The sequence below is a fragment of the Saccopteryx bilineata genome, chromosome 2 (assembly GCF_036850765.1).
Source record: "Saccopteryx bilineata isolate mSacBil1 chromosome 2, mSacBil1_pri_phased_curated, whole genome shotgun sequence".
NCBI classification, from domain to species: domain Eukaryota; kingdom Metazoa; phylum Chordata; class Mammalia; order Chiroptera; family Emballonuridae; genus Saccopteryx; species Saccopteryx bilineata.
The window spans coordinates 288,319,625-288,341,315 of NC_089491.1; the positions used below are offsets into that span (position 1 = coordinate 288,319,625).

A 21,691-nucleotide genomic window follows, 5' to 3' on the forward strand; every position below is an offset into this window, starting at 1 on the left:
GGGATGCTTGTTGTACAGCATTGTTTCAGATTTTCAGTTATTAATAATTTTGACATTATCTCTGTACCGTGTTTTTATTAGTATATAATTTAAAGAAAATCTTTTCAAAAAAACTTCATCCTAAGCAATACATTTTACAAAGTTATAACTGTTCAGTTATATGTTTGTTCCTAAAATGTTAAATAAATATGTAACACTTGATAAATGTTGGTAAACCTTGAGGTTTAATTTTGAGTTTTACTAATGACATCCATATCATGTAATTACAAAAATGAATTTTAAAGAATAGGTTGGCTTGGCCCTGGCCGGTTGGCTCAGCGGTAGAGCGTCGGCCTAGCGTATGGAGGACCCGGGTTTGATTCCCGGCCAGGGCACACAGGAGAAGCGCCCATTTGCTTCTCCACCCCTCTGCCGTGCTTTCCTCTCTGTCTCTCTCTTCCCCTCCCGCAGGCGCTGGGGATGGCTTTGTGGCCTCTGCCACAGGCGCTAGAGTGGCTCTGGTCGCAACATGGCGACGCCCAGGATGGGCAGAGCATCGCCCCCTGGTGGGCAGAGCGTCGCCCCTGGTGGGCGTGCCAGGTGGATCCCGATCGGGCGCATGCGGGAGTCTGTCTGACTGTCTCTCCCTATTTCCAGCTTCAGAAAAATGAAAAAAAAAAAAAAATAGGTTGGCTCTGAATGTAAGTGTGGACAATGTAAATGACTCAATTGGTGGAATAATTTGAACAGTTTCTCAAAGAATTTAGGTGGGACCAGCACAATAGTTTAAAAAAGAGGAGTAACCCATTCTCTGACACTGGAACAGTGGAGAAACCGATTAAAGATAGTGAAAATTATAAAAGATAGAAGACATTTAAGGAGTTGGTACACAAAATGATCAGTTGAAGATTGCTTGATAGGGCTGGGACTTAAAGAAGGTGGGAAAAGTTTGGAACTCTTTGTGAGGAATATAACAGAAGTTCATCAAGAGGCAAAAACAAATATTTTATTTTTTATTGAAGGCCTGGTTAAGGCATGGCATGATTAGTTTATAGTGGGTCCATTTTTTCATTATTAGTCCCTGGCAATTAAGAATCAGAGGAAGCAGGTAGCAGGCAGTATCTGGGGCAGGGATGTGGCACGGTGGCTCCAGGACATTGGTGGTGGTGATGAGGGAAGGATAGAAATGACTGTAGTAACTCTATGCTGGGAAGAAAAGAACAATATCAGAAGAACAGAAACTGGTTCCCTATGTTTCTCATTAAAGCAGTGAAACCTTTCTAGAAATTTCCCAATGAACTTCTCATGTCTCATTGGCCAAAATTAGATTACATGTTATGCCGGCAATCTTCATTTGCCTCTACTCTTTTCTACCCTAATATGTGCCGTGGGAGGCTGACCTTGTGCAATATCTCAGTGGGCTCCTGTGCCCTTTGGTTTCTGGTCATTGCCAGGAGACCCAAGGGCTGAGAGTAAGGTGAGAGTGTTTATAACGTAGGTTCTCTCCATGCTGAGTAGCACCATCCTTCCTGTCTAGCAGTTCTTTCCAAGGACTTCTCTTTGCCCTTTCAGGCCTAAGGATGGTAACAGTTTTCCTGAGGTTTGTTACTAGCCCTAGAACTCTACACCATCCTTTGTTGTTTTTCTGAAACTCTGCCCACATGTTTATGAAAAGGCCCTCTAAACTCTTAGTAAACTAGCTTGAGTGTGGGTGGGTCATCTTTATGCTGCCCACACGCTGAATGATACTCATGTACATTCTGGAGTCAGTCTCTAGCAAGGTGAAGCCACCAACAGTGTTTACCATACTTAATGCTAGATTATGAAAAATAATGTGTGCATCCATGTCAGCTTTGTTTGTCAGCCAGATTAACAGCGAATTCAGCCATCTAGGACAGGAATTGGCAAACACAACCATGCTCATTCATTTATGTGTGTAGTGTGCCTGGGCCATATGGGCTGCAAAGCCTAAAATAAAATACTCTCTGGCCCACTACCAAAAAATGTTCTTGACCCGATTTAGCACTAAACTGTTCAGTATGGTAGTCACTAGAACTATACTGTTCACTATGGTCCAGTTGATTACTTGAAATGTGGCTAGTCTGAATTGAGATAACAAACACTGTAATTGTAAAAATACATGTCACATTTCAGACTCATTTTCACCTGTTTCTTTTCACTTTTTAATGTTGATCCTAGGAAATTTGAATGATACATGTGGTTCACATTGTATTTTCTATTAGACAGCACTGATCTAGAAAGTACTGGTAACTTAGAAAATAAGCAGATAAAAGTTGTCCTCGGCCAAAAGTCAATTAAATGTAGTATTACCAAGCAAAAAGAGCCTGGCACCTAGAAAGGAGCATTTGATGATCCAAGTTCAAGTCCCAGAGAATCCAAGCCCTTACAAGTCTTCATGTTCTTTCCTCTGCCTGAAATAATCTTCCCAGCACCTGTTCACCAAGATTCTTCATTTGAGACTCAGAGCAAATATTGACTTCCTCAAAAGCTTCCTCCACCCACCTGCTCGCATCAGCCCATCTGTGTATTGTAATTATCTGTGTTTGTGTATTTCTCCTGAGATCCTAAAGGAAGTGTTTGAAATACATGCCTACTGCCCTGTATATATTGGGTACTCAGTGTCTTTTATTTCATGAATGAGTATGTAATTGAATGAATACTTGAGTCATTTGTGTTTTCCTTCTGAATAACGGTGGGGGTAGATTTGACGTCATAGTGCAAATGTAGGATTGTTTCAGGAAGCTGGGTGAAAAGCCTTGAGGAGCAGCCCAGAGCTGTTCAGTGTGGGCCCACCTGCTCTCATTTTTGTTTTATTAAAGGTATCACAATAATAGCACAGGGCAATAATTGGTCACTTTTATCTAACATAAATATTGTGTGGTACAGTATATAATCCTTTTTTCCCAAACAGGTTAAAATAGGAATTTTTATATACTTCAGGTAGGGAAATTTAAATATTCCAGTTAAATGTAGACTTTACAAATGTTAGCTAGTACTTAACGATGTTAAGTGTTACAAGCCTGATTTCTTGGAGATCAGAGGGATAGGAGAAAACAAAATATAGAGTAGCTTTCTGTAAAATTTATTCTTGGGTCTCCTAATTAGATACTATCAGTAAGTAAATGATCCATTATCAGTTAGTGATATTAATGTTGCAGTTAGCGATATTGGTAGCCCTAGGCAAGTGTTTCAGAATTTGCGCGTCCCTCAGTCCCGGCTTATCTCTGTTTCAGGGTCAGTGTTTTAGAAACTTAGAAGCCTTGAGTTGAATGATATGGTTGGATGTCTACATAGTTTTTAAATTTTAACGTTTTTAGGGCGTTTTTCTTTTGGCTACTATGACATTTAATTTTTTAATTTTTGGGTAGCAAGAAAGTAAACTTTAAAAAAAATATTGTATGAAGTTAACTTTAAGGTGAAAGGAAATGAATTGGTTTTTTAAATACATTTCTTCCCACTTATATAATTATAATGTCATTTTGAATTGGGCCTTCAGAGAGCTAGACTTAAGTGTGAGCAAAAACTCTCCCTCTTTCCAGTACCTGACTCATCAAAGCCAGTTATTTTTTAAAAGATTCCTTTTGGAAGTGATGTACAACTGGTGAGAATTAATGTTTTACAATGTTTCCTTCCTCATCCCCCCATGGTAACTGAACGAGTTGAAGGGAAGAAACTTCTGTATTCATTTATTTTTGAAATAAAAACTTTATTTATAAAACCATTGTCTAATACAGTGGTAGTCAACCTGGTCCACGTTCCAGCTTTCATGGTGGGCAGTAGCAGAGTAACCAAAGTATAAATAAAAAGATAGATTTAACTATAGTAAGTTGTTTTATAAAGATTTATTCTGCCAAACTTAGCGAAAATCCGACATAAAGTACTTGGTAAGTAATTATTATTATATGCTTTAACTTGCTGTAACTCTGCTTTATAAATTTTATAAAGTAAGGTTACTTCCCTACTTTATAAATCACCATTACTATGGAGCCAGTGGGTGGTTAGAAAATTTTACTACTAACAGAGATACAAAAGTGGGCGGTAGGTATAAAAAGGTTGACTACCCCTAATATACAGTGTATATGGGAGTCATACAGAGCAAATTCTTATTAAAACAAACATTTTAATAGCTTTAAGATCAATTTTTTCCAGTCAGATTAATAATTGATTAGTTTATTAATGCCTCCGCTAGTCAACCTCCATATTAGGAAGCTACACTACTGTGACTTGATACACAGAAAGGAGTCTTTCAGAACAAGGAAATTAGAATGAAATGAAGTTTAGAATATTTTTATCATCTCCCCCTGGCTGTTTCATATATGTATATGGAATCATACAATCCTGTGTGTTTTTGATTATAGCCATCCTAGTGGGTAGGAAGTGAATTTCATTGTGGTTTTGATTTGTGCTTCCCTGATGACCAGTGATAGTGAGCATCTTTTCAAGTGGTATTGACTATTTGTTTATCTTTATTGGAAAAATGTCTAGATACTTTGCCTATATTTAAATTGGATTGTTTGTCTTATTATTGAGTTGTAAGAGTTCTTTATATATTGTGCATACAAGTTCCTGATCATATATGCAAATATTTTTTTCATTCTATGGCTTGTCTTTTTTTTTTCTTGATGATGTTCTGTCCTTTGCAGTGAAAAACAAAATTTTTTTTATTTTTAATTTTGAATAATGTTGCTTGTGCATATTATTAGTCAGTTGCTTGCAGGATTAATTCAGACAATCTAATTTCCCATGTCGTCAGAATTGTATCTTCTCATATCATATGATTAATATAATTGTAACGACTGTGTGTACATATAGTAGTTTTGTTTTTTCTACTTAGCATTTTTATGTGTGAATTTTCTTCTGTTTACACACCCATATAATTTTCAGGAACTTCATGTTTTGAGGTTGTACTGTATTTTACATAGTTATCCTTTCCTGCTTGTTTTTCAACTTCATGATTTAAATGCTGCTGGTAGGTGGCTATATCCATCAACTTAAAGTTACATTTTTATCCCCCCTTAGGCCGGGTTGACATAAAACAGTTGATAGCAAAGAAGAAACAGTTGACAGCAGAGGCAGAGGTAAGTAACTCCCTCTTTGCGAAATGAAATTGTAGTGTTAAGGTAAAGAGTTTTAAGTAAAATTTTTAATTGCTTAAAGAATTATTTACCTTTCTTGTAAGTTGACATTGTCCTGCTGTGGAACAGAAACATAAGGTTCTGTCACCTTGTCAACCTATGTAAGAACCAGGTTACCTTTTTCTGTACCATCCATCACTGTCATTTTTCTGACTTTTACCAGAAAAACTTGGTTTTAGTGAACCATGTTAGAGTCGACTCTCTATATGAATGTCTGTGTAAGTGCTTTGTGAATAGGCTTCCAGTGAATGTTGAATCTGAATTTAGAAGCAGATTCCCTGTTAGAGATATAGAGAAATATCAACTCAAAAACAGCAATATGGAGCTATTTCAAGCCAGTTAAACAGTTCTGCAAGTCACAGTTGAGCAGTGTCCTCAGGAAATTCTGGAGGACAAAGAACAGTTTCTTAATCTATAATCTAATACTGTGTATGCTTGAATGTAAGTTGACTTCAGATCCAAGGCAGCCTCCCTTTATTCTGAGATTACTTCCAGAATTTATTGGCCAACGTGAATATATCTAAATATCCAATGTGTAGGTGAAATAGCAATGTTTTTATCTGTTAGTTTAGTTACATGTGAATGTGTGCACATATGCATTTATTCAGAATAACAAATATAGATATTTTTTAGCATCATGTTTGTATAGGGTTCTTGGACTCAGTTCTAATATGGGAGCATGGGTTCCCTCCACACCAATAAGCAATTCTTGGATGCCAGCAAGGGTGTCACAGGAATTGAACGCAGTTCTGATGCTGTCTACCTGTCTACCAGATTCTGCAGGTAAAGGGCTCAGTCCCACAAGACTGCCCTTCCCTTCAGCCATGGAAGAAAGCCCAGGTTACTTGTGCTTCTGACATCTGGCTGCAGATTAGAGGTTTCAACGACCCAGGATGCCAGTGCAAGTCCAGGTTGTCACCTGTACTTCTGACCCACTGGCTATAAACCAGACGTTCCTTGGTCTGATTAATTTGCCAGAATGGCTCTGGGAATTTAGGAAACCCTGTTCACACACTAGATTACTGGTTTATTACAAGGATAAGAATCAGCCGCCAGATGAAGAGATACATAGGGTGAGGTCCTGAACAAAGGAGTGCCTGTCCTTAGGGAGCCTGGGGCCAGCCAAGTGAAAGCATTCTGGGTTCCTAACAGGAGGGCTACCAGGCTGGCCCCTGGGTTTTTATGGAGGTAGGGATGGGACTGAAAGTTCCAAACAGCCAATCACTTTGTTGGTTCTTATTGGGCAGCTCTTACAGCCCCACAGAACTGGAGCTGTTAGATAAAATATAGTATGCCTAGTTAAATTTGAATTTCAATATAGTATGCCTAGTTTAATTTGAATTTCAATATAGTATGCCTAATTTAATTTTAATTTCAGATAAACAAGTAGTTTTTAGTCATCATGCAATATTTGAGAGAGACTAAAAAAGTTATTTGTTATGTATCAGATCTAACTGAGTGTTCCTATATTTTTATTTGCTAAATCTGGAAACCTACAAAAACCTCTGAAAATTTAGATGTATAGATAGAGGAGTTTGTAGTAAGGAAGGCTATGAAGAAGATTGTCAAGTACCGAGCAAGCTCTTTGGGCTGAAGGGAAGAGGAATGAGAAAGGTTATGACAATACATAGTAGATTGAATTGATTGAATCTCTTAAGGCCACTTCTAGGTCTAAATGTTTTAATACAAAAGTTTTAAGAGCTTAAATTAAAAAAAAAAAAAAAAAAAAGCTAGTGCTAATGGGGTCGTAAAGCATTGTGTAACCCTGACCCATGACCTTGTGAAATCCTTAGCAGTGTGTTGTAACAAGACATCAAAGGCCTTGGAACAGTCCAAGGGAGATTCAAATGATTAAGTTCCAACCAACTTACGTTAATAGATAAATCAGCTTTGTTTTAACAATATGTTACTTCACTTTTTTTTCTCTTAGTTGCAAATAACAGAAACTTAACTTTGGCTTATTTAAGCGTATTTGATGCTAGTGTATCCCATAGAATGCTGGAGAAGTTGGACACTCAGGCTTTGGGAAGGGAAAGGATTTTAGTAACCAGAGTTCAGGTATATCTGAATTTTTCAATTAATGAGGTTTCCAGTTATACTTTCTCCCCTCTTCCCCCCACCCCCAGTGCTTTCTAAGCTCAGAGTGTCAGATTTACGAGAGAGAGAGAGAATTGGATTTTGGTGAGAAGGGCAGTGCCTGTATTGTGCACCCCTGGCCAGGACTCCAGGGGCTTGTCCTCACCTTTGAGTACACTTTCCAGAGGAAAGTGCATATGTTGGGAAGAGAAAAGGGAGTGTCTTTACTACCAATATTTATAGGACTTTTATTAACGTACACAATTTTGTAGAGGAAATGTTAGGTATAATAATGTGAAAATTTAATGGGTGAAAAATCACTTCCTATTTCTTAAAAATACATAGTTGTTGCAACATACTTCTTTTGCTTAAAATTTTTTTAGTTTATTTTTAGAGAGGAAGGGAGAGAGGCAGAGAGAGAGAGAGAGAAACATCGATTTGTTGTTCCACTTATTCATGACGTCATTGATTGATTCTTTTATGTGCCCCGACTGGGGATCGAGTCCGCAACCTTGACCTGTTGGGACAATGCTCTAACCAACTGAGCTACTTAGCCAGGGCCCCTTCCTTTGCTTCTTACATAGTATTTCAAGTATTGTTTTTCACATCAATACCTTATGCTATTGCCCAGCCATTAAATGAGCAAACTGTAATGAGTGAGACTCAGCATATCAGCAAATGAGGGCTTCTCTTAATGATTGTCACTCATTTGAATAGCCTCTTCTAAAAATGTTTTAATTAGTGCCAGTCTGTTTGATTTATTGGCAGACTGCTGGAGAGATAAGTCTAAGTATTTTCTTCCCAGAAATTCTTACTATTTGTTAACTACTAGGACTAACTACTTTCTGGTTCCTAGTATTTAACAATGGCTAATAAAGAAGTGAAGCAGATAGGTAAAGATGACGCGGAACAGTGCAATACACCATTTGGATGGTTAAGATGAGAGAACCAGCTAAGTGGTTTAAGATAAATAAATGTGTTCTGGCTTATTAGACTGATAAAAATGTGATATAAAGAATATTATAATCTACTTTAGATTGAAAGACAGACCAGTACAAATTTTATTTTCAATAAAAAGGGATTATAATTCAGAGCTCTGATTTAATTATTTGCTGCTTTATCTTGAACCTTTGACTTCCTGTATTAAGAATTGTGTAATAGTTATGTTTAAGAGTTAGAGCCAAACAGCTTTTCTTTTTCTTCTAAATATGGAAGAGGAGTTTATTATAATACACTGTTTAGGACTATAAATCTCTTCTACATTGATATTTTTAAATAAAATATTTGCCATAGGATTAAGCTAAATAACACCTTTTTATTAGATAACCTGTGATTTTCAGACTACGTAGACATCATTGACTTTTGAGGGTTTTGCTTTTTTTTTTTTTTTTTACAGAGACAGAGAGTGAGTTGGAGAGAGGGATAGACAGGGACGGAAAGGAACGGAGAGAGATGAGAAGCATCAATCATTAGTTTTTCACTGTGCGTTGCAAAACCTTAGTTGTTCATTGATTGCTTCCTCACATATGCCTTGACCGCGGGCCTTCAGCAGACCGAGTAACCCCTTGCTGGAGCCAGCAACCTTGAGTTCAAGCTGGTAGGATTTTTTGCTCAAACCAGATGAGCCTGCGCTCAAGCTGGCGACCTCAAGGTGTCGAACCTGGGTCCTCTGCATCCCAGTCCGATGCTCTATCCACTGTGCCACCACCTGGTCAGGCACGTTTTGCTTTTTTGGCTTGTGCTAATCCTAAGAAAATATTTCAAGTGAAGTATAGTGGAAAACAGTATAATGTAATGTGAACTCCTGAGGTCATAGACCAGGGTTCTGATCCTGGTTGTATAGTTTACAAGTTCAGTGATCTTGTGCAGGTCACATCGCTTGACTTGTTCAAGCCTAGCTCTCTCATATGTAAAAGGAATTATATTGCCTACTTCAAAGATTGTTTCAAGACTAGAAATGATATATAAAAGCTCCTAAGACAGTATCTAGCATGAAGTCATTCAATAAATAATAGTCATTACCACCAATAAAAACAATGGTGATTTTTTATTTCCTTTCCTTTCATAGCTCTTAGAAAGAAATCAAGACTAGGTAGTTTTATTTTTTAGATAACTACTGTCTGCTTTATAATAGACACTGAATAAGCCAGTAGTGGTATGAACAGGAGTTTTGGTGCCAGGGGTTGGTTTCAAAATCTGTTCGGAAATACATTTAACACCTGTGCAATCTTTCCAGGTGCTTTGCAGAGAGCTGGGTATACAGCAGTTAACAAGAAGACCTGGTGTTTAAAGTCAGGTGCGGGCAGCAGACATTAAGACTCCAAGAAATAGAAATATATAAATTTAAATAGTTTTAAGTGTGAGGAAGGGAAGGAGTAAGATGCAATTCAGTCTAAGACCTAAACACTGTGTTACCTGTTCTACTGTGCTATGTGTTTTGCCTAAGAAGGTCAGGTTCCTGATTCCATGCCACTGTGAGCTTGAAAGGTTCTCTGTGCAGAGTCAGACAGTGATTCAGAGGAACAAGTCATTTATGAACTAGCAAAACGGCCTTGTGGAATCACGAGTATAATTTCTATACTGTGTATTCAGAGTATACATTTTTACTGTGTGTTTCTTTCAGCCTACTTTTAAATTTATTTTTTCATGCCCTCTGTGCCTTTGAAAGGATATTTTTATCTGTTCATAAGTAACGCTGCTCTTTTCTCCTTTTGAGATTCATTGTGAAGTAACCTCTGCTTGGAACCCTTTTTAGAAGAGTTATCTTCTTAAAATGCAAGTGTGAACATGTTTGTAACCTTTGTGCTTAAAACTGCTTTCCAGTTGCCCTTAGGGTAAAATGAAAAATTCTTAAAATGGCTTAAAGGTCTGTCATGATCTGGTCTCTACACCCTGTTTGTCTGGCTTCCTCTCTGGTCACTCATGTGCCTTTACTGTCTTTGTTGTTCCTCGTTCTTAGAGTTTTCGCAGTTACCTACTTTGGCTGCTTATTTTTTAAAAATGAGGTTTCTTTGAGTTCTAAAATATAGTGATTCTGCTTAATAGACTATCTAAACACCTGCTTTTCTAATTTCTCATTAACTGCTTGCTATCTTCCTTCCGTTGTCCTTCTGTTTGTCGTGGTGCAGGGATAGTCCATGGGCTGGCTGAAATTAATATTAATAGAGATGAGATTGGGAAATTAAGCAAATTAGAAAGCCTGTCACCTTCCACCTCCTTTTTAGGTTACTAATCTTAGACATTACTCAGATTTATTTTCCTCTCGTTCTGAAGTTTTAATTGAGGCCAGTTTCATGTTACTGAAGGACTCAGAAGAAGGCAAAGTGGAGTGTTTTCTTGTGCTGTATTTGCCTACATTCCTGCTTCATTTTCAGCAGTATCTGGACACACGAAAGGAGGCGGTTGAGGAAACCTAATGGTATCACAGTAGCGTTCTTCCTTATCTCCCGCTGGCAACAGCTGCTATCAACTTTAGTTCCTCCAAGAAGGAGGGGAAAGATGTTGGAAAATGGCATTAGGCTCCTGGTTAGTGTAATGCTATGTATAGGAAAGGGATGGACTGAATAGTTCCCTTTTAATAGTAGCAGTGTAAATGACAGAATTGGCTTACACCACGGTTTTTGTTGCACATTGTTTTGTTTCTGCCATCAGAGGTGAGCCCTGACTGTGGAGGGGTTGGAGCTGCAAGTGTCTGTAGTGTGATAACTATGTCAAGTGCTGTGCTGTGTGTTTCTGTGGGTTTCTTTTTTGTTTGTTTGTTTTGGGCTTTTAATATTAGAACTAAACACGTCTTTTTCCTTAGTATTATAATAGCTCAAGTAGGATTTATATACTACTCATGTATAAATTTTACTGCAGGAAAGAAAGACATGAATGAATATTAAAATAGGGACCATTATGGCTCCGCATACGCTAGCAGTGGTCTGCACTGTGGTGTGTGTCAGAGGTTGGGGTCACAGGGGGAGGGAGGTTGTGAAAGAAAGTTGCAAGGAGACTCAGCATCTGTTACCACCTTGTACTAGCCCTCAGGCTGCTGAGATGCCTGTTTTATATGTATCTTTTTTTTTCTTTTGTTGTTCTATAATTCTGAACTGTTCTTTGTGGCATTTGCTTCATCATTAATTATTTATGTCTTTTCTCATTGATAGACAGTGAGCTCTGTAAGAGCAGGCTGTGTGTATCTTGTTCGCCACCATAGGTGCTGAATAATAGAAGCACTCTTTGTTAATCCAGATCTCTCTGATCCCTGAGATCAGATCGTGAGTTGGGATAACAAGGGGATAACCTTCTTTGTGGGATGACTGTAAAAGAAGAAAAGGTAGGAGTGCTAGAGCATGAGGGGAAAGGAAAGGAATAGGAGGAAGGAGAAAAGAGAAGGGTACAGTTAAGAAGGATGAGGGTAGGTTTTCCTATGTAACTAACTATATAGAAGTTTCAAGTGCTTTGGCATGTATGGCAAAGGCTCATCTGTGGGCAACTAGTAAATAATGCACGAGACCATGTACCATCAGGGACTGAATACTCTTTTTAACTTGAGTTAATCAGGACCTGATTTTAGCGCTTTTACTGACATTTATAGAACATTAATTATGGTTTTATTTCATGCTCCTGGTCTACCTAACAAGTAGACCAGTTCCAGAGTATGAGGAAGCCTAGCTCAAAGAAATGGTTTTCCTCCCTTTATCACACTTCAAGATTCCCGGCTTCTTTGTAACTGTTGAGTAAAATATCAATGGGCTGCTTGATTGGAGTAAAAGGTAAAATGTTAAGACCTTACATGGTCTAGACCCCTTTCTGCCACCCCACTTTCCCGACCTCACTTCTTGCCACTGTTTTGCTCTGAAGTCCAGCTTCTTGCTATTATGGAATGTGCCAAGGGTGTTCCTGCTTCAGGGCTTTTTACATTCACGCTTCTTTCTTAGTACTTTTCTACAGATATCTTTTCCCTCTTAACTTTCTTCACATCCTCTCAAATGTCATGTAATCTTCAGACTTTTCATGACCTCACTACAAAGAATAACCCCCCTCCCCGCCTCACTGCGTTTTATCTTTGCATAACACCACCTGGCATACTGTATGCCCTGTAAGTTCCATAAGTGCAGGGACTTGATTTTGTTCACCGTTTTATCTCCAGTGCCCAGAACAGTACCCAGCATCCAGCACCCACCGCGTAGTGGAATGAATGAATTCTTTCCCTTCTCTTTTAATATATTTCTACATGGGAGAACATTTTTGTAGCTGGAAAAAAAACACCCTATTATTAGTTAAATTGTAGAGATTAAATGAGAAAAGAACTTCTTTTCTTCATGTATTTGCAGAAGGGGTTTGTTTTGTTTTTGGTTAGGAACACCATATTGAAAAATTTCAGAATGAAGATGTCATGTAATTGAAATGGAACAGCAAAAGGAACTAAAATAAAGTACTATTAGATAACCTTAATATAAAAAAAAAAAAGTTTTGTAAAAACTTTTTCTTCCAGGGAGCATACATATTTTGTCCTTGATACCAGCCAACATCATTTACATTTTCTGTTTTGGCTGGTTCTTTCCTAGCTCTCTGCTTTTTATCACATAGTTCTTTGCCACTTTTTACTTAAAATTAAGTCCTATTAATTCCTTAGGGTTTCAGCTCAGCTCCCAGCTCAAAAAGACATTTTGTATCATCTGATCCTTGTTTCTTTGTTTGCTGAACTATTATATGTTCTTTGAGGCTTCATTGATGGTTGTATTGCTCTGGTGACACTCTTCCCTGTATTGTTTATACATGTATATCTTGTATTTCCCATCTCTATCAGCTGTCTTGTGAAAGGTGGGACCTTAGGGTATTCTCACTTCCTGGACCCCAGTAGGCATTTGAGAACCGTGGGGAGACAGAGCAGTTTGAAAAGCCTTCATATATAAATCCATTAGGTACATTGATATTTTTGGCTTTATCTTTAAAGGACATAGTCAAGCTCTTATAATGGAACCTAGAAAATGCTACTTCAAATATTTTCAGTTTAACCGAAATAATTTAGTAAAGGAAAGAGCATTTTTTAATTGAAGAATTAGTAAATAACACTTTTTTATGTAGATGAGTCCTGCCAATTTAAAAATACCGACATTTATGATTTGAGCATCCACAGTAGGTAGGCTGTTATAATCTAAAGAAATATTTTTTGCTTCATACTTTTCAGAAACTGGATATTAAAAATAGTCTGGGACCAAAATGTATAACAATTTTATGCTTTAAAATATGTGTTAGGTTTAGATAAACTTACAGCTTTGGAGTTAGGAATAAACATTATCAAATAAATGTTGGTAATGACATGATCTAAAATATAAAAAGTGGGTACTTGGGTGAGGGGTTGCTTAATTAATTAATTATATAATAATACTTAAAAAAAAAATTTTTTTCTTCTTTTTCCAAGTGAGAGAGGAGGCAGACAGAGTCCCACATGCGCTCCAACCAAGACCCACCTGGCAACCCCCAACTGTAGCCGATGCTCTGCCCATCTGGGGTCATGCTTGCAACCGAGCTATTTTTAGCACCTGAGGTGGAGGCTCCATGGAGCCACCCTCAACACCTGGGGCTGATGCATTTGAATCAATTGAGTCATGGCTGTGGGAGGAGGAGAGAGAGGGAGAGGGATGAAGAAGCAGATGGTCACCTCCCTTTTGTTCCCTGACTGGAACTCAAACTTGGGACTTCCACATGCCAGGTTGACACTCTACTGCTGTGCCAACCACCCAGGGCCAAAATGATATAATTTTTTAAAAGACATAAATTATCATGTTGCTTTTTTATTAGCCATTTCTGAAACTACACATCAGTTATAGAAATCATTTTTCTGTTTTTACTTCTGTGAATTCACCTAAAATGGATTTTTTTTGTTATTCTCCTCTGTTGAAGAGAAAACCCTTTAGAAAAATGTTAATAACCAGTATGCATTGTTAGTTCTAATGTTTTCCTTTATTTGTTTTAAAATTCTAGGAATTAAAACCATATTTTATGAAGGAAGTAGGCACTCACTTTGATGATTTTGTGACCAATCTCATTGAAAAATCAGCATCCCTAGACAATGGTGGGTGTGCTCTCACAACCTTTTCTGTTCTTGAAGGAGAGAACAACCATAGAGCTAAGTAAGTATGAATATTACTTTCCTTTATGCAGACATCTACTCTCATAGCTCAGTGGGCAGGATGTGGACTACCGTAAGGTGGTGCCTGGATTCACACTCTGGAATGACTTTTCATTTACTGTGTGTTGCTTTGAGCAAGTTATTTAACCACTAGAAGGGTGGGTTTCTTCATCTTAATATGTGGATTCTAAGAAACGTGATACTTCATTTAAGACTATGCTGACACAGAGTGTTTTTCATTTAAACCAAACAACAACCCTGTGAGGCAGGTACTCTAACTCCCTGCCTATTAACAAATTAGGAAACTGAAGCACAGAGCGGTTAAATTTTGTTCAGGATTCCAGGATTTGAATCCAGAGTCCATGCTCTTGACAAAATCATACTAATTATACTGCCTCTCAGTTATTCTTTCTCCAGTACTTGTTATAAAGTACAGTGCATTAGGAAGTGTTTTTCTGATTGGTCAGTCATCCAGAGCATGGAGGGAAGACTATCAAAGACCAGTGTGTGCTGCTCATTTGCCATTCTGTGCTGTCCTTAGTTTTATGCCTCTGTGGTCTCTGTCCGTCCCTCCTGTTCTGGAGGACAGTTTTAACCAGGATAGTCAATGGAAGTGCTGACTGCCCGGCAGAAAGCCCAAAAGAATATGATTGTGCTAGATGTTAACAGATTTTCAGAACTGGAGGCAGTCTTTAAGATCGGGAGGCTGTTGAGGATTGTCAGAAGTCCTTTGACATTACAGAGGGTATTGTAAATATTAGTGCATTTTCAAGGACAGACCAATAACAGTATGTGAACTGGAGTAAGAGTGGCTGGGGCCTATGACCTTAGGGATGTTTAGAAGAAAGGGTGGTTGTCTGTGTGATGCCTTAGGTGTGCTTAACATGTCTTCCTCCCTAACCAGATAAACACACACCTGCCTCATAGCCTTGTTCAGGAGTACCTGTGGTAACATGCATAAAATCCTAATCACAGTACTTGGATCCCAGTGAGAAGGCAGTTGACTTTATCTGCTGTAGTTGGTAATCTTTTATTCTTAGGTTTAACTTTCTTCTAATACTTGAAACACTTATATTTTTGTTGTAATTTTTACTCTTGCCAGAGATCTGAGAGCACCTCCAGAACATGGGAAGATTTTTGTTGTAAGGCGATCTCTCTTAGAGTGAGTATTTTTAGTGCTTTTGTTAATTATTAGTTTGAATTTAGGAAAAAACCTAACTATTCTGATTATTGGAATCCCTGCTTAATCTATGAATTTTTAATGGTTTGTTTGTATTCATATAAATCATTCGTTTTGATAACTTCTAGTTGTACATTTGCTGTCTCTTGCTCCTTCTTTCTCATCTCCTGGCTCTAGTTTCTAAGGAGGTGTTAGACACCCGAATGGTTATCTCTCCTATGATTAATTCCCTGAAGTTGTGCTGCAGAAAACTGGTTACCCAGAGAGCTAGTACAGTTTTCTATTTCTATAAACCTCTTCAAGAGAGTTTTGGTGCTGCTGCCTTCTTAATAAAGAAATTTTTTATCTCTTCTATGGCTAGCCACCTTTTTTTTTTTTTTTTTTTTTTTTTTTTTACAGAGACAGAGAGTCAGAGAGAGGGATAGACAGGGACGGAGAGATGAGAAGCATCAGTCATTAGTTTTTCATTGCGCATTGTGACACCTTAGTTGTTCATTGATTGCTTTCTCATATATGCCTTGATTGCGGGCCTTCAGCAGGCCAAGTAATCCCATGCTCGAGCCAGCAACCTTGGGTCCAAACTGGTGAGTTTTTGTGCTCAAGCTGGCAACCTCGGGGTCTCGAACCTGGGTCCTCAGCATCCCAGTCTGATGCTCTATCCACTGCGCCACCGCCTGGTCAGGCTATGGCTAGCCATCTTAGAGACTTAATAGATTTCCCAGATTTACTTATTTTAAACCCCTGATTGTGTGGGTTTTATGAAAAAAAGAATTGGGCAATACAAATTAATTGTGGTGATGTCTTTTGTGAACTGAAAATTAAAGGTGTACTTTGGGTACATAGTTAATATTTCTTTTGTAATGTTTTCTGAGTAGATCATTTCATTCATTAAGAAAACTGCTTTATTTAACCTGTGTTAGTATAGTTTAGCTGAAATAGTTGGGCTGGTGAATCTTATGTGATTTAATGTGCTTTTCTTTAAAAATGTGTCATGCTTTTTGAAGTTTACTTTCTATGAGCCAGGTTGGTCTGTATTACTTAATTTTGATCAGTAGGCCTAAGTTTCTGAACATCTGATGTAGAATATTTCACCTCAGTGTCACACTACTGTTTGAAGAAACTTATCTTTTAAAATCTGTATCTGGGGAGAAATGGTAGGCTTTCCACGTAAAAGGGAAACTAAAACAAACATTTTGAACATTATAATTAATGTTTTAATGTTAGTATTATATGAAATGTAAAATTAAATAAACTTTAATTAAAAATTTTTAAATAAGAAAAATAAAACATTTTATAGCTTGGGTGAGATTTTATTAGAATTTGAAAAATCCTTAATTCAGAGGTTTAATAGTGTTTTAGATTCCTTAAAACATTATTTAGGAGATTAGCATACATCTTTCCATAAATGAAGCTAAAACACTTGTTTTAATCAAATAGAAAAAAATCCTTATTTAGAAAAAGTCATCTGGAAAGTAATTGCAATGTTAGAAAAGTAGCCCGGTTTTACTCAAAAACATCAAAGAGGATAGAAAGTAAAAGCATTTGTAAGTGGTTAAATTTACAAACTTGTAGAGTGGTAGTTGGTTATCATCATTATAGAAATACAATCTTAACATCTTGGAAATAGGTAGTACTTGATATACAGGGCTGGGCAAAAGCAGGTTGACAGTTGTGAGTCTACAAAACAGAGAGTTAATAAAGCTTGTTGTAGTATTCATAACCTGCATATCTTTTTCCATGCAAACAACTGTCGACCTTCTTTTTGACCACCTCTGTATATATTTTAAGAGTAGGGAGTGGAATATAAGAATAAGACTAAAAAAAAGTTTATAGAATTTATAATAGTTTCTGTATTCCCCATTTTCAGTTAATGCCTTTTGCCTACCTTAGAGAACAGTCGCTTCTGGTAGGTTTTCAAAAATTCACACCACTTATTTTAAGTTTTTGATATCCATGCTGTCTTCTGGGAAGCAGTATCATTTTAACAAAGAAGACTTGTCCTAAGCTCTTAAATTTTACGTTGGTCATGTTATTTATTGTCACTACTCAAGATTTAACATTCTGTGGTTACTTTTTGATAGGAGGGTGGATTAAGTATCTTCAGCTGCTTTAAAGTCTTTAATACATATAGTGTTCTAAAATCAAATGTAGGTTATTCATTTTATTTGTTTGAATTACATTTACAGTGAGCTGTTCGAGGTGGACCACATCAGAACAATATATCACATGTTCATTGCCCTCCTCATTCTCTTTATCCTCAGCACACTTGTGGTCGATTACATTGATGAAGGAAGGTAAGACAAGGAAAAGGATGGTTGGCGAGTTGACTCATGGGTGTTGGGAGTTTTTACTACATGTAAAGTTTGGTGGAGGGTGATGTGGTTAAATTTGTTTCAGAAAATTCCAATGCAGCTTATTTGAGGTTGAGATTCTTTTCTCTTAGAAAGTACAACTAAGCAGAAGATTAGAAGTTCCATTACTTTTAACTTTTTAAATGGTCTATTTGAGTAGACTATAATTAGTAGTTTCTAGGTAGTTTTCCTAAATGGGAGAATACTGGTTATATGATTTTTCAATTTTTCTACTATGGTATGCACTTCAGGATGGTACTAAAAAGAAATAGCTTATGGAATTTAACATTTCAAAATGATATTTCTTTTTAATATAAAAAATAAATTGTAACTTTAAAAATGACAGTGATTATATGCTTTATTAGAAAATTAAATTTTGATTTAATATTATATTAATAAAATTTTAAATTATACATATTTTCTTCTGAAAAAATATTTTGTACATACTGGTGATTGCTATTTGAATACTTTAAATGTTAACTTTACCATAGACTATTTTCGAGTTTAAAATGTATTAATCTAACCTTTGAGAAGTTCAAAATATTATCATTTCAGGTTATCTTAGGTGTTTTATGTTCAAAGACTGCATTATCTTAGTGCTTTTAGAAAATTTGTTGTTGAAATATATCGTGAAGCAGAGTCTAGCACAACAATGACTTCAATGTTGCTGTGTTTCCTAAAGTTGAGAATTTGGGGCCTGAAAGCTTTTAATTCTGTGAACCAATGCATATTTTTAAAAGTGGCTTTTGTATCTTTTCTCTGTGCCTTTTCTTCCCAGGCTGGTGCTAGAGTTCGGTCTCATATCTTATGCTTTTGGCAAATTTCATGTTGTTATATGGACATGGTGGGCCATGTTCTTGAGTACACTTTCAATTCCCTATTTCCTCTTCCAACATTGGGCCAGAGGCTACAGCAAGAGTTCTCATCCAGTGATCCACTCTGTCTTCCATGGCTTGCTTTTCATGGTCCTCCAGATTGGAATTCTGGGTTTGGGACCAATATACGTTGTATTAGCATATACACTGCCACCAGCTTCCCGGTGCATTGTTATACTTGAACAGGTAAGGTTTTGAGTGTTGCCCAGTGCAATGCTATGCTTAGTTAAAATAATAATTATAACAACAACAATAATAATGTCATTATTATAATAGAATACTGATGTTCTATCATTTTTAGTTCTTTTAGTTGGATAAATTTTTATATCGGTTTCTTTGTGCTATTATCTAAAATTAAAATGTTAAATTAGATATCACATAAAATTTATTCTAGCCTCAGTGTTCTCTGATTCTTAATAATTGAAATAAATCATATTGGACTGTTCTGGATGAGTTCTAATTTTGTTCTTGAACAAAATTTGTCATAGTAATCTATACCATAAAATATTTTTTTAATTGCCCTGGCCGGTTTGCTTAGCGGTAGAGCGTTGGCCTAGCGTGCGGAGGACCCGGGTTCGATTCCCGGCCAGGGCACACAGGAGAAGCGCCCATTTGCTTCTCCACCCATCTGCCGCGCCTTCCTCTCTGTCTCTCTCTTCCCCTCCCGCAGCCGGGGCTCCATTGGAGCGGAGATGGCCCCGGCACTGGGGATGGCTCTGTGGCCTCTGCCTCAGGCGCTAGAGTGGCTCTGGTCGCAACATGGCGATGCCCAGGATGGGCAGAGCATCGCCCCCCTGGTGGGCAGAGCTTCGCCCCATGGTGGGTGTGCCGGGTGGATCCTGGTCAGGCGCGTGCGGGAGTCTGTCTGTCTCTCCCTGTTTCCAGCTTCAGAAAAAAAAAATATTTTTTTAATAAAAAACTTAATTTTTGAAATGTGAGATTCATTGTTTTGTTATATAACAACTGTTCCCATTTAAAGGATGGGTTTATTTTGTTCATACACACTTCAGATTTTCTTAGATTGGTTGTCTGTGATACTGTTTGACTAATGGAAAGGACTGTGTCCTGAGACTTTCTTGGTATAGGCTTTTAATTTCTTAATCAGTACCATACCTGTGATAGTGCTGTTAGATGCAAAATATGTCCTTCTTTAGAAGTTGTTTTCCATTTGCTTTTATTCCATAAAAGTGAACTTGGATTGGTACGTATTTGCAAAATTTACACATTCTTTATGTGGCTATCATCTAGTGTTGTTCTGTGGTTGCTTGCATGAGACAAGACAATGATAAAGAATTCATCTTTTTCTTCCTCTCCCTTCTTTTTTTAGATTCGGCTGATAATGAAGGCCCATTCATTTATCAGAGAGAATGTGCCTCGGGTACTCAAGTCAGCTGAGGAGAAATCAAGTATGCAATTCTATTATGTCAAAAGATTAGTCATAGGGTGTTTCAGCCTTTGGTGTTTACTAGGGTGGTGTATTACATTCTGCAGACATTACGTTTGACTTTAGGTGCGTAGGATCCACATTGATTTGGAAGACTGTCTCACAATTTCCTGATTGTTTTTGGTTTGCCTTAGTACCTACAATTTAAAAACATTGATCGTAAGACTCTTGTAACTTTGTGTAATTTATGTAGAATATTAACAGACCCCTTACACTCTGGTGTGTGTATTACCCTTGGAATTACTGCTTAAAACTCTAGAAGTTATCTCTCAGTCACAGGAATAACTTAGTAGAGGGATTGGTGTGTTGTTCTCAGAACGAGAGGCCGTCATTTGGGGAGATCAGGAAGAGACAGCACAAGCTCAGGAGAGCCGTCTTATTCTTTCCTGTTCTGTGCTTCCTTACTTTCCCTTAAGAGCTTTGCTGAGAGCTCCTGACTTAAGTGCAGTTTTCCTTTTCCAGGCTCTGTCCCCGTACCCACAGTCAACCAGTACTTGTACTTCTTGTTTGCGCCTACCCTCATCTACAGGGACAACTATCCCAGGTAATGGCACCGTGAAGAACAGATGTGGTGAGCACCTGAAGACTGGCATGAGTGGGGTAGGACAGGTGGGCAGGGGCTGGTTCACGTAGGGCTACAGATAATAGATAGAGTGGGCAAAAGTAGGTTTACAGTTGTTTGTATGAAAATAATACAATAAATAATACAAGCATAAATTCTGTGTTTTGCATGCTCACAACTATAAACCTACTTTTGTTCCACCCTGTAGAATGAGTCTTCATTTTTTTGCTGGCTGGGGAAGCCCCAAATGGTGATTGTAGTACTCTGATTTGATCACAGTGATTCTTGACAGAATTTGATTTAGAAAACTTATTTGTTGCTTCCTTTTTAGGACCCCCACTGTAAGATGGGGTTATGTTGCTATGCAGTTTGCACAGGTGAGTTTTTTTTTTTTTCTGCTTAAAGTTAAGTGAATGGAGATTTGAATTTATTCTAATTATTTAATCTGTCTAAAGTGTTGGTAAATTCATGTCTCTGGGGAGCTTTAAAGAGCTGACAGTTTTCAAATATTCCCAGGACAGTGATTGGGTTTTTTCTTTTGCCAACATCAAAAGTAATTTTCTTCAATAAAAGAATTTATTTATTTATTTATTTTTATTTTTTTTTTTAAAAGAATTTATTTTAATTAGAGTAATTCCATTTGGTTACTCAGTCAGCATCCACATTAATTTCCCCTTCCCCTCCTGTTTTATATTTTTGGATATATATGTAGGTGGGTGTGGTCTGACACTCTCCCTCATACCTCCCCAACCCTGTATCAGAACCAAATCCCATTTTATTTTTTTTTTATTTTATTTTTTTTCATTTTTCTGAAGCTGGAAACAGGGAGAGACAGTCAGACTCCCGCATGCGCCCCACCGGGATCCACCCGGCACGCCCACCAGGGGCGGTGCTCTGCCCCCCAGGGGGCGATGCTCTGCCCATCCTGGGCGTCGCCATATTGCGACC

At 37.6% G+C, this 21,691-nt stretch overlaps 1 protein-coding gene across 1 annotated transcript in view; it reads left to right on the forward strand.

Moving 5' to 3' along the window:
* The window catches only part of SOAT1 (sterol O-acyltransferase 1), a 60,030-nt gene that overhangs the window by 26,846 nt on the left and 11,493 nt on the right, over window positions 1-21,691 (forward strand). The window contains exons 3-10 of the mRNA XM_066261253.1: window positions 5,020-5,078; window positions 14,184-14,332; window positions 15,434-15,493; window positions 17,698-17,805; window positions 18,641-18,923; window positions 20,065-20,143; window positions 20,644-20,725; window positions 21,075-21,120. Of these exons, the coding sequence (XP_066117350.1) occupies window positions 5,020-5,078; window positions 14,184-14,332; window positions 15,434-15,493; window positions 17,698-17,805; window positions 18,641-18,923; window positions 20,065-20,143; window positions 20,644-20,725; window positions 21,075-21,120 (866 nt within the window). The remainder of the gene's footprint in view (window positions 1-5,019; window positions 5,079-14,183; window positions 14,333-15,433; window positions 15,494-17,697; window positions 17,806-18,640; window positions 18,924-20,064; window positions 20,144-20,643; window positions 20,726-21,074; window positions 21,121-21,691) is intronic.